The sequence below is a fragment of the Dermacentor albipictus genome, chromosome 5 (assembly GCF_038994185.2).
Source record: "Dermacentor albipictus isolate Rhodes 1998 colony chromosome 5, USDA_Dalb.pri_finalv2, whole genome shotgun sequence".
In the NCBI taxonomy this organism is placed as follows: domain Eukaryota; kingdom Metazoa; phylum Arthropoda; class Arachnida; order Ixodida; family Ixodidae; genus Dermacentor; species Dermacentor albipictus.
In genome coordinates, this window is record NC_091825.1 from 143134869 (window position 1) to 143147730 (window position 12862).

At 46.1% G+C, this 12862-nt stretch overlaps 1 protein-coding gene across 3 annotated transcripts in view; it reads right to left on the reverse strand.

The window, feature by feature from the left end:
* LOC139060175 (serine-rich adhesin for platelets-like) overlaps positions 1-12862 on the reverse strand; it is an 841896-nt gene that overhangs the window by 15687 nt on the left and 813347 nt on the right. For all 3 annotated transcript variants that reach the window (XM_070539104.1, XM_070539103.1, XM_070539105.1), the window contains 2 exons: positions 5644-5754; positions 2566-2753 (listed from right to left, as the gene is read on the reverse strand). In XM_070539104.1, the coding sequence (XP_070395205.1) occupies positions 2566-2753; positions 5644-5754 (299 nt within the window). The remainder of the gene's footprint in view (positions 1-2565; positions 2754-5643; positions 5755-12862) is intronic.

The following is a 12862-nucleotide window of genomic DNA, read 5'->3' on the forward strand; positions in this document are numbered from 1 at the left end:
GCGAAAGTGAGCCGCACGGAACAGAAAACAAGGAAAATAAAGAAAACAAGAACAGTGGGAGCAGCACAGATGATACTTCTCTATAGCTCTCGATGAACACACGCACGGAAGCGTAAGCGATCTGTGGAGCATTTGCAGCACCGGTGATCAATCAGCCAGCTTGTTCTAACGAGTCCGGAAGCAGGGAGTTACTACTCAGCCAGATCTTACGTGCTGAACCGTTGTACTAGCTACAAGAGCGCTGTTTTATCGTCACATAGTGTGCTGCACTTCCGGTGAGTACGTGCTCTCTCTCGAATAGCGATTGCAGCTAACGTTTTGGTGACGTGACACCATCTGGTTCAATCGGCTGCCCTCTATTTTGTGGTAACACGTCTGGCTCGAAGTGCGGAAGTAACGGCGTTGAAATAGAAATACGTATGCGCGCCGCACTTGAGAACTCAACGAAGAAGCGCACCCCGCATTGACGAGTTGACCAGTGCAAGCTTCAGAACATCCTCATGTCATAGCGAGAGAATGTTCAGAAGACGCAGGCGAATGTAACTACAGCGAGAAACAATTTCAAGAAAACAAGAATTGATTCAATCCAAAGCGGGTTTAGAGCGCACGGCGAAGTTTCGTTGGGCTGCCCGTCTTCAACCGCGACCGCCTGCCGAGGCTTTGTGCACTTGTGCGAGCCACAGGTGAAGATACTCACGAGTACACTGACTCGCTGCGCATTCATTTCACAGCCGAGAGTTTTAATGAATGACGAAGGGTGTGAATGGGCATGGACATGAACGGTAGTGAGTGCTGGTTAACGTAAATACTAAAGAATGTTAGCGACGGTGACGGAATATATGAACGTGAGTGACTCAGCGAAAGTGAATTAGTGAACGTGAGTATGTGTGTCAAAGAGCGGGAATAGACGCGAGCACGAGCGCGAGGAAGTGCCGGTAGAGAGAGAGAGAGAGAGAGAGAGAGAGAGAGAGAGAGAGAGAGAGAAGAAATAAAGGCAGGGAGGTTAAGTAGACTTTATCCATTTGCTACTCTAAATGCGACTAATGAATGCGAGCGTGTTTTGCTGAGTATAAGTGGGTGCGAGTATGGCAACGTGAGCGAGTTCCGGCTGGCGCCCGTGTGCATGAATGTGAATGAGGGCATCACCCGCGAAAATATTGGTGAGTCAATATCCGCTTATTGTGCGTATCTATGTCACTGTGAGATGCCTTCTGATGGTTCATTGTGCATTATCAGAGGCCTGAAGTTTGCTCCGTGCCGTTAGGAGGACGTTTTATCAGAATGCACGTTGACGGTAAACAGCAGATAGAGGAGTGATTGTTAGTTGCCGCATTCTATTTGATAATCCATGACCGGGCTGTAGGTGCCGCCACTGTCGCTGCAATACGGAAGAAGCCGTACTCGTAACGATGATTTTTATATTTTGTTCGTTTTGCCTTTCGGTAGTGGCTCGGAAATAAAAAGGAACCTGATCGTTTCCAAATATGGTAATGATTTATGCTGGCGCAAAATTCTCCCAATAATGTGTCCATTCTTGAAGTTCTCCATCGCATTCCTGTCAGCCTGCGCCCACCACACCCTACAATGCGACCTGTTTCAGTGAGTTGGACAGGCGCAGGAATGGCTGGTAGAGATCGCAAGGTTACCCGGACCGAGTTGAGCCATAGGATTTATATTCTTTGACCACCCACTAGTGTGCTTAATGCTATTGTTGCCATTTCAGTGCCGTCTTGCTCTCTGGGCACTAGTTGGTTGTAACAAACTGTTCGATTGATAATTCTTCATTCTTGCTGCCGTCTTGCGTCTCTTCACGTTCAAAACACGGTTACAAATACAAAACAATGACAAATCAAGGTTCCTGGCTACTTCTTTTGTCAGGCCAGGGGAACATACACTCTAAAAACAGATGCACCCTTTGGGGTGTATATTTGCCACACAATGATAATCGTCATTTGTCTTGTCCGCATTTCCTTTCTTTAACGCTGCGAGCCCGGTACTTCCCAGTAACGAACGGCATGCGCGTTATTATCAGCGTGACATATCCCGACCGGAAAGTAGCGGGTGCGGCGTTTTCAAGAAAGGAAATGCGGGCAAGGCAGATGACGATTATTGTTGTGTGGCAAATATACACCTCAAAGGGTGTAAACATTTCTTAGAGTGTAATGGCGTTAATCACAATGACAGCTGCGAAAGATGACCACAAAAGCTACCAGAATTGTACAGATTGATTGATTGATCGATCAACTGATCGATTCGTTTGCGGGGTTCAACCTCTTACAGCAACAGATCGGAGCGTGAGAGACTACGTTATTGAAGAACTCCGTATCAAGGTTGACCACCAGGGGCTCTTTATCGCGCACCTAAATTTAAGCAGACGACTGCCGTTGCTTTTCGCCCCCATCTAAACGCGGCCGCGTGGCCTTGATCAAACCCGCAAGCTCTGAAGCAGGACGGATTTATACTGTCACAGGCTACAGCCGCAACGTGCCGTCGACGTTAGGCCGCGCAAACAAGCGAGAAAGAAACGCGCGAGCAAAACGCGCGCTCGGAGGAGAGGCGACTCACGCGTTCGTTCTTGTACCAGTAGAGGCGGTTGTCGGGCTTGAGCACGAACCAGCGCCGGCACCAGCGTTTGGAGCGGCCCCCGCTGCTGAGCCGCTGTAGGTAGCCCCACATGATGGGCGGGTGCTCCTTGACCTTGGGCGTGAGCACGTGGCACGTGCGCGCAAGCTCCATCACCAGCACCTCGGTGCCTGCGCAGCCACGGGCGACCTCGCTCGCGTTACACTCCGCTCGGCGCAACGTGGGAGAATATGAAACAGACAACGATCACAGGCAGGCAAGCGCCACCTGTTTGATGACGGTTCCGGGCGCGCAACAGAGAATGCACGCACAGTCAACCACGAAAGCTCACGGACCACGGTAACTCAGAAATCGTTCGATTTACGAGCAGCCTTTAACAGTAGTCAGTAGTAAGACCGAACGACACAATGTTGCTCACATATACTGGCAGATGTTGTAAATACTAGACTGCGCTGTGTGGCTGCGGAAATATTCAGCTTTTTTTTCTGATTTCGCGTTACGTAAGATTTCGTGGTTGACTGTACGCAGTGCACACCATGGTAACAACGTGAGCTCAGCGTTACCAAAAAGAAGAAGAAGAAGACATTTTTGGACAATACAGTGTAGTATAAGTGTCACTAACACTCACTCAGATGCTTTTTTTTTTCGTATAGGAAGCGCTTCTATTAGCTCCCTAGAAGTGCGGTCTATGCTTTTGCCGAGAATCATAACTTGCACAAAGCGAAGCTCGCGTAATCAAGCTTTAACGTCCACAAGACGATGCGCAGCGTCATTTTTTCCTAAGCTAGACACGTAATCTCTCCAGGCACTCGCTCAGCCTATTTGCTCAGATCTAGCTCTCGCCTCATCGATGACAATTTTTTTTCTGATTTTCGAGATGATACGACTATTCGCAACAACTCCAATATATTGCCGGCCACGCCCGAGCAGTGGCGATCTCTTGTATCACTACTTGTTGGTCCATGCGTTTATCGGCGTTCAAGACGCCAAATATAAAGGGGAAACAATTGATAGGCGAGTGTTCTGTCAAGAATACCAGTAATTTTCATTTGCCTATGCACTGTGCTTCCTGCATGAGTGAACCAAGTCTCTCCAATATCCGCATACTCTGCAGAAGCAAAAACACCTCGGAACGTGAATTAGTGGAGGCTTTCCATATATGCGAGAAACACGATATTTGTATCAGCGATGCATCTGTGGCTCCGCGCAGTACTGAGAATCAGTTCTTTGACTATGTGTTCGAATAGGCGTGTTTGTATTTTGCAATTTCATATCCGATGTCAACAACAACAACAACAAAAATAAGGCTCTTTCATGTGCCTTTGAATTTTTTTCCCGATTATAGTTCGCGTCGCAGACGTCGATGAAAGCGTTTATTCGTGTTTGTTTCTATACAACCCGCGAATGCGTGCCCGAGTTGGTGCTACTTAGCGCACTCCCTTAGGGATGGAATTTAGCCCATAGGTAACCTCAGCCATTAGACAACTCAGATATGCGAAAAAGCTCACCACTTGGGGACAAGGGGCACGGATTTACGAACAGAGAGGGCAGAAGTTGACACAGCGAAATAGAATGGGAGCGATTGCGCAAAGGTGCCAAACAACAGTAAAAAAACACTCTTCTAGGAAGTATAGGTGCAACGACCCGATCTACGACTGCGATGCTCGTCCGCGTACTTACTTCAGCGAAAGCATACGGAGCCGCAATGAAGCCGATATTATTCACTGCCTACGTGTGCAACTTGGAATTCAGGACTGCGGTGCGAGCTTGACGTCGCGAGCTTTCAAGCGTACTCGTCAGTTGCAGTTTGTGCGCCTCAAACACGAATAAATTAAATTTATTCGGCGAGTCTGTGGTCCGTATACTTTTGCACGCGGGCGTACGTGTAGCGCAAACAAGACGAAGAACACGAGAAGCGAACACAAACGCGAACATAGACATACACGGCATGGTTTCTTGAGCGAACGAGTACACGTTGCATTGCCCCGTGCCTAGTTATAATCTTTTATTTGGAGCAATCGAGGGTGTCTGGCTGCGTACACCATCTTCGCCGCACCGCATTGTATTCGTGGTGGCATTATAACCTTGCAAATTCGGTATTTCGAAGACGGTTTGTCATTCGGAGGTCTGAGAATGAAGAAAAAACAAAACGAAGGCGCTTTCCGCAAGTGCCGAATCCTGCGTGCGCGTGGTGCGAAACGTGTGGAAAAGAAAAAAAAAAGAAAGGCCCGCGTTCCCACGGTTCTGTTCTAAGCACTAGCCATAGCAAAACTGCGCACGACACCTCCTCGGGATTGCACGCTAGCGCAGCTTTTTTTCTCGCTCATTTAACAGAGACGCACGCAAAACGAGCAATAGAAGCAAACGACCTATTCGAAACGTGGGAGGCCAAGCTAACCCTCGGGGACCTGGAAGACCAACGACAACTCGTCGCCAAGGCCAAGAGGGCAGTCGAAGCCAGAGGGTTCCTGGACTAAGGAGCCTTCCCACCTTAGGGTGAAACCCGTCCTCGCTCGGGACACTGTTTCGTACAATAAACGTTTCTTTCTCTCTCTCTCTGTCTTTACCCACGTAGCAGTGCCGACTCTCCTGCGCTCATCCCTCCAGGACAAATGCGCCGAGCGACAGCTGGCGCAGGGTGAAATGCCTCTGAATTAAGGGTGGTTTGACGCTGCATAATAATACACAGGATGGGGGGACCAGATTGTATATAACACCAAGTTTTCGAAATAACAAGGTTCAAGACGTACACGATTTTATTGTAATGGCTCGCTAATCTTTTTTTTTATTGTTTTTTGCGAGATAACTGCAGCGGTCCAACACGTAAAAGTAAAAGAAGTTCAAAATAAATGTACTTGCATATAATTATTCGGTATTCTAGAGACCCGTATTCCACTCGTAATTGCTTCGTGCTCGATTCATGTTTGAAAATTTTGATGTTTGCACGCCCCTAGAATAAGGACAGAATTTCCGAGAAGTTTTTATCTGAAGAATTGCGGCTGACTGCCTTTTCCCTCTATCTTTAGTTGGGCGTGCTGGTGGGCATAGGTACGCGCTTACCTGCGTGAGCTATCCGAACCACCTCGGTGTGACTCGCCTCCAGCACGCTGATGCCGTTTATGCTGATGATGATGTCTCCCACCTCCAAGCCGCATGACTGTGCTGGCGTTCCTGAAAGGAGAAGATGAAAAAATACAACTTCGTTAAAATGAACACTAAACGGGACTATCAAGTTAAGCCATGGCTCATTGTTGTCTAGATTTAACATCCAGATGTTGAAATAAATTTGCCGCAAGCAGAGGCTTCTTGTGACAGACAAGACAAAAAAGGAAAGAAGAAAGGAGTGAAAAAAAAAAAACTATCGGCAGCTTTTACACACATGTGTGAATCGGCGCATTTCCTCGATGCTTACTGAGATGTCTACACTTCTATTCCGCGTAGTTCAGCTCCTCGCGCTAAATGCACGCTGTGGTCATTTTTGTTCCCTGGAGTTTTCTCCAGATTGGGCTGCTTCTGTAGCCGAATTGATTAATTTTCTGTTGCCGTCTTGTTGAGTTCATGCCTCTTGTTCCGTTGTCTAATCGGGCCACAGGGTCAGTGGTCCATACCAATTATAGGGGATTGGCCAAGTATGTTCACGCGTCCAGTGACACGTGCCCAGCTGGACATACCTAGTGCCCAAAGATGTCTGTTCGGGCAAATACACAGCGGCACACATCGGGCGACCCAAGTCGTTGTATACTCGGCAAGACAGCACTCTGCAGCGAAAACCCACACAAAATTTGGAGGAGTGGAAAATAAAGCTTCGCTTAAAAACAGGAAAAAAATGAAAGAAAGACCGCACGCTGAAAGTCACCTCAGATTTTGTTTTCGCACCGGCTACGCGTGACGTCACAAAGTCTAGCAGTGCCTGCTCGGGGCTAGACTACTGCTGATGAGCAGGAAATGATTATATTGTAAAGCCGAACTTAACGGGGCTACTGCTTTTTTAAAGGCTCATGAAGGCACATCTAGAATAAACGAAATTTAGTGAAATTCATAATATAACAATGAAGCCACTACAACAGCGTTGTTGAGGCACAAAACTCAGGAATGCGCGTAGACGAAGAAATGTAGACGCAGGAACACGTACAAAAGCTTTCCTAATTTTCGCTTTTCGAACGCGGTATTAAGAGCAGCATATCATTCGTAGAATGATTAAATTTTCCAGCGTTGAGAGCGCTTGGTGTACACGAGTTCATCCATTTCGTGAACACGATTCTCGTAACGACGACTACATTCTTTCAGGGTGCATGCGTCGCATTGCTGCGGGTGTGTGTGCAACTTGCTTCTTTTTCTTCATTTTAGTTTTTAAGTCGATGGCGATGCGTGACTAATGCGGTCGAGAGCCTGTGCTCGCGGCAGGCCTTCGCAGTAACGAGCTCGTTTAGAAACCTGCCCTTTCTCGAGGAGTACAACGTCAGTGTTGGTGTTGCTGGAACTGACAGTGATTGACGTAGCACCGCCCTCTACAAGACACGACACAACAGCGAGACGGCTCGTGGAAAAGATACGAGAAACAAGAGACGCGTTTTTGAAGCCACTCAAGAGGAAGCTTTAGCTCGGAGCCAACCGCGATTTCCCTACTCGAATACACTAAAAAACACAGAAATGCTTTTATGGCACAACCGCTGGACCGATTTGAACGAAGTTTGTTGCATTGAGAGAGAAAGTTAAGTTCTGACGACAATATGAAGCGTTTTACTGATTTAGGGCATGCCGTTTCTTTTCTGCAGAAATTGCCTAGAGTCAGCACTTTTAAAAGATATAGGCGCACTAAGTTCACAAATCCGTGACAATCAGTGACTCCGCAGTAAACACAAACATCCCAGTTCTGTAAACTGCGCTGGTTACAGCACCTAGAGCGGACAATGTTGAAATATAGGTTTACTACTTACGTGACCTTGTTACAATGTTTACAGAGATTTTGCAAAAGGTCCCGCCCAAGAATTAGTAGTATAATTTAGAAGGGTGAACGCAGAAATCTTGTGCGCTTTAGATGTAATAAGTGCAATCTACAGAACTGAAATATCGTTTTTCATTGCTGATTTACATAGCTGTAAAAATGATATTTCGTGGGTTTTTGTTAAGTTAACAATGTTCAACAATATTTATTAAAAAGTGACGCTATAAATAGAAAATCTGCCTCTTATACAATCACTAAATGTTAACTTTTTCTTTTGAATGCAACAGAACTAATAAAATTCGGTCATGCGGTTGACGATAAAAATAATTTCTCCGTTCCTATATTTATTTAGACGGGAGCCCCCGAGCTAAAGCTTCCTTTTAAAAGTACAGCGTGGGCACGTTGAAGTGGATTCGTGGCAACTTGATCAAAAGGTAGGGAATATATTTTTTGTTACTCCGATGAAATCGCAAAGTCGCAGTAACAGCCTGCTGCATTTAGCAAAAGGTACCCGCGGTATTTTGAGCTCTTCATAAAACGGCTGCACGGCACTTTAAATTACAGGCGCGCTGCGCCGTCATTCTGTTTGCGCAAGGTAGTCAAACAGAACGGCCGCAGTGAGTTCCGGGCTGAGTGAATCATAGCGCATACTTTGTACGGAGGAAAAAAAAAAGCCTGATCAATGTGATGCCGGGTGAAAAAAAAAATGTTGCAAGAATGTAAAAAAGAGAACAAAAAAATACAAGAAGCAAGCAAAATGGGCGATACCGAGCGGTCGAATTCAAGTGCAGTACTGTTGTATGCGTAGGTGGGTAAGCAAGCATTTTTTCACGTATATAAGGAAATTTCGCAAGAGATGTATTCAATCCGACAGAACTCGAGGGTATTTCCCAACATATATGCGCATGACCTGGCTTCCTATTGGCAAGAACGTCGTATCGAAGCAGCTTATACGGTACAGCCTGCCACGGGAGATTACGAAACAAGGACTTGCGAGAAGGATAACATTCCCGTTAACCGTAGACATATATAGGCTCGAATCAAAAGTTTTATTGCGCAGTGGCCTTCTGGACCGACACAGTAATCCATTAAATTAGAAGCGCCATAGCTCAACAGAGCAAACATTCACATTCGTGTACGAAATGTCGTGCCCCGTGAGCTTCGGCGCCCGGCTTTACCATTAAAAACCTAACGTACCAATGTTACGCAGATCGGCGATCGTTCATCTGCATGTATATGGCTGGGCGTCAAAGTACGGTTACTGGAAACAGCACGGCAGAGCAACGCCGGCGGCGCCAACGGCATATCGCAATAAATCGAAACGTCCTAGCTGTATCCCAACCCGCAATGACACGCTGGGAGTTTCGATGACGAGATTATTTCTGGTATGACCTGTATGCACGAGCAACCCGAGATCAACGTATAGGTGATGCCCGATCGGAGACGTTAGCTATTTAGGTTGTCGTATGTTAAGCAAGCGTTATTTTAAGCGAAGTTACTATTTGAGAACCCGTTCCAATTTCGCGTTTGAAACGCACGTCGGGAAAGTGGATACGCTCGTTCAGCAACCGCTGAACGGAATTGAATGAAATTCGCCGGGCATAAAATTACCAACAACTTTTCGCGACATTCAGGTAGGTCTTTGATGTACAGGCTCTCAAATGTAATATATACACACATATATATATATATATATATATATATATATATATATATATATATATATATATATATATATATATATATATATATATATATATATATATATATATATATATATATATATATATATATATATATACCGTAAAACGCCAAGTGATAAAGCAACTTCTGCACCAATTGCTTAAGGTTTTGCAACTTGCCAGGAACAGATATGGTAATCTAGTAAAGACTGTAACCATTAAAGCGTCTAAAGCGGACGAATGTGTTATTTTTTCAGCCTAAGGGCAGCCGCTACATATTTCTTATTAGTTTTGCAATATTACTATTCAATAATCATTCGTGCATTCCGGAGCGACGTATTGCCGGATAATTTTGTCGACTTGAGACGTCCTTATAGATGCAGTTTATATAGTAGTGATAGTGACAGCTGCTATTATAGCGGTGTCACCGGTGTTGAAAAGTTGATGGCTCAATTTATCAAACAATCCGACCCTTGTGATGTCAGAAAAAAAAGAAAAAAAAACGGTTAAAGAACGTCGCGTGTTGTTTTGCGTCAGTGCATCGTTAGCCCAGCGCGTCGTCAGCCCAACAATGCCGTTCCAAGCAGCCCCTACGCAAGCCTTAATCACTGTAAGGAGGTGGGGGCCCGTACCCTGTCTCACAAAACTCCGAGCAGTGCAGTGAATTCCAGAGCTCGTGTCAGCTAATGAGTGAAGAGAGCTGGCTGCCTGTTCCACGGAAAGGAGCAGCAGGGCTCGCTCATTGTCCGATAGCAATCTTTTCGTGAAGATTTTAGTTATTCGGTGTCCAGCAATCAAAGACACAAAGTGGAGGAGCCCTTCTTCCGGTCCTAATGTGAAAAATTGAAAACTCGTGGTGTCTTCAACGCCAAGTAGCACACAAAATAAGAGCACCGAGATTCGGCGCCACACACAGCCGAAATTATGAAAACCACGTCCAAATAAATAGTTGCAAACAGCCCTCAACAAAACTCACGTGTACGCAGATAACAAGACCAAGAATGAATGTGAAGCAGACACCAATGCTTTTCACATGCCTTCCAGAGGGTCAACTTTTCCTTAGCAATCAGGGCAACCGACACAATCATTTGAGATCAGCTTATTTCTTGATCTCGCGTAACCTTACTGCTATGCCGCAACAAGACGCCTGCGTTGTTAAACGATGGAAAGCGGCACCTATAGCTTCACACGATGATCAGCCAAGTGGCTTCTGGAAGACTTTCTCGTTAATGTTGTTAGCGTGCTTCTATAACCCAAGATTTCTGGCCGGCTGACTCGACATACAGCTATCGTTACACTGTGCGCAGCTGGTGAGATGTGGCATGGCTATGCGCGCGCAGACACGGCATTCTTTATAAGATCCTACCGCAGTCCACGCGCTGATCAACAGCAATGTATTATTGCCAGCGCAAGCAACATTTCCCCACCACTCTGCCTTTTTTTCTTTCCCTCTTGCCAGTATTTCTCCAACCCTGGCCGAAATGTGCGCGACAATTAATGATCAGGCGGCTGTTCAAAAGTCAGCTCCAATCGGCAAAGAGAGAGGAGGGAAGACCTATGGTAGCCCGCTCACGTATCGAGCCAAGCCGGATCCCAAAAGGAGAGAGAGAGAAAAAAAAAGCGACAACAGCTCGGGTGTCGTAATGGGTCCGTCCGTTCATAAGAGGCGTCGTTGGCAGTCTCTGTGCAACGATCGATGGGGGCGGGGAAGGGGGGGGGGGTGATGGAGGGGTGGTCGTTTTGTTCGGCCGCTGAGCGGACCAAAATTGGCCCGGAGTATCTATCCTTGCCGGCGTCTCGTCCGGCGCGGGAGCTGTCCTTGGCTGGCGGCAGGCCCCATCAGAAATCGATTTCTCCCTCCCGAATTTCTGCGAGTTTTGATGCCTCCCTGCTTAACCATTTGATTGGCGAATGCAGACTCCCGCTTTTTCAATTCGAGTATACGCGCACATTATGGCACCGACACATCAGCGCGCGAGCGCGTGCCAGAGTGCGCAAAGCACGCGAGCGCGGGAAGCCCGCGAGTTGGTGCTGCGTGCACGTAAATGCACAAACGCCCGAGCGCACCCGTACACTATGCATAATAATTGTCACTTTCATTTTCATCTTTATTTCAGTCAGCCGAAGTACATAGTCGCGTAGTAGACTGGCGCGAAGGCTCGGAAAGCCTCAGAAAGCCTGAAGTAGCTCCTCCGCTCCAAACCCCCATTTCTTCACTTACACACCTCTCAACATTGAGTAAAACGAAATAAAATTTACGCAGATACCAGGAAAAAGAACACATGGCGAAGAGATACTAGAAGTAAACCAATGAGATGCAAAAAATATAGACAAATGGTTTACGCATGAAAACATCATGGAAATGAAAATAATCCCATACACAACTTTGGACTGCAAAGAAAAAAAAGCGATACAAACGCGACATATGTATGAATCAAGAAGCAGTCGACATATTGTGACCTTAGCTTTGGGTTGGTAATAATATGCTTGCATATTTTAAAATGCCAATAGAGGCACTTTAATCAATTACATTGATTACCGAATTGCGTTGGTTTAGGAAGTGTGCAATTTAATATGCTAATTTCTGCGCGACATTGCTGGCACGAAGTGAATTCTTTTCGTAAATGTTCCGTCGCAAATTGTGGCCGTTGTCCTTCCAGAGGAACTACTGAGAACGTTCACTTGGATTAAATTTATCCTCGTGGTACACAACCGTCGGGAATATTTCAGACCTGGTATTGTTAGTTATTAGTATTTCACGCTTTCTAAACAGCGGCGCTGTATGTAAGCGAAAATACACTGATTCAAGGGTAGAGACTTGGGCATGTATGTAATTCATGCTTCAATCAAATGCAAAGCTCTCTTTTGTAACAGATGTATGTAGCTTAGGTCAATATTTGGTCATGGTCCCCTTTACAAGAAGGCAACAATGAAGGCACGAATGGATCGGGTAGTAAACTTGCTTTTTTAGCCATACCGAAAATAAGCGACATTACATGATAATTATACCAACAGCTCGGGAGACGTTCGTCCGTGGGTAACCGATGTGGACAGACAACTCCAAGTATTCGCGAAAGAAAACCCCAAGCAATTTGTGCGAGGTAACGCGGTCTATAGGTTGTCCTTCGAAACTCATGGTGTTTTCACTGCATATTGTCTTATTACGGGGTCGAAATACAATATATGACGAATCGTACTCTACTAGAGCCTTGTGCAGTCACAACTTACCAAAACGCACGCACGCACGCATGCACGCACGCACACGCAAGCACACGCACATACACTTTTTCTACACGTTATCTTTCTAGATTCAGGCTTGCGTGTTTGTTTTGCACAGCACAAGAATGTCGCTGCGAAAGGAGAGAAGGAATAATAAATCTGGATTGTGTTGCGACAAAACAAGTCTTCAAGGCGCTCGTCCTGTCGTCTTCTCTGTCTGTGTCTCTGCTATTTTGCGCTAGTCTTTTGAATATTGAAAACAAGTCTGCCCGGACGATTCTCTGTCGTGCGGTGGCTGCCCTTCGGAGCACACAGTACGCTGAAATCACGCGGTTGAAAGCAAACTGCATCCTGTCGTGACACGGCACCGCATTCATATTTGCATATGTTTTTGACGCCTCGAATGCTCCCATTTAAAGATGAAAAAAGTGAA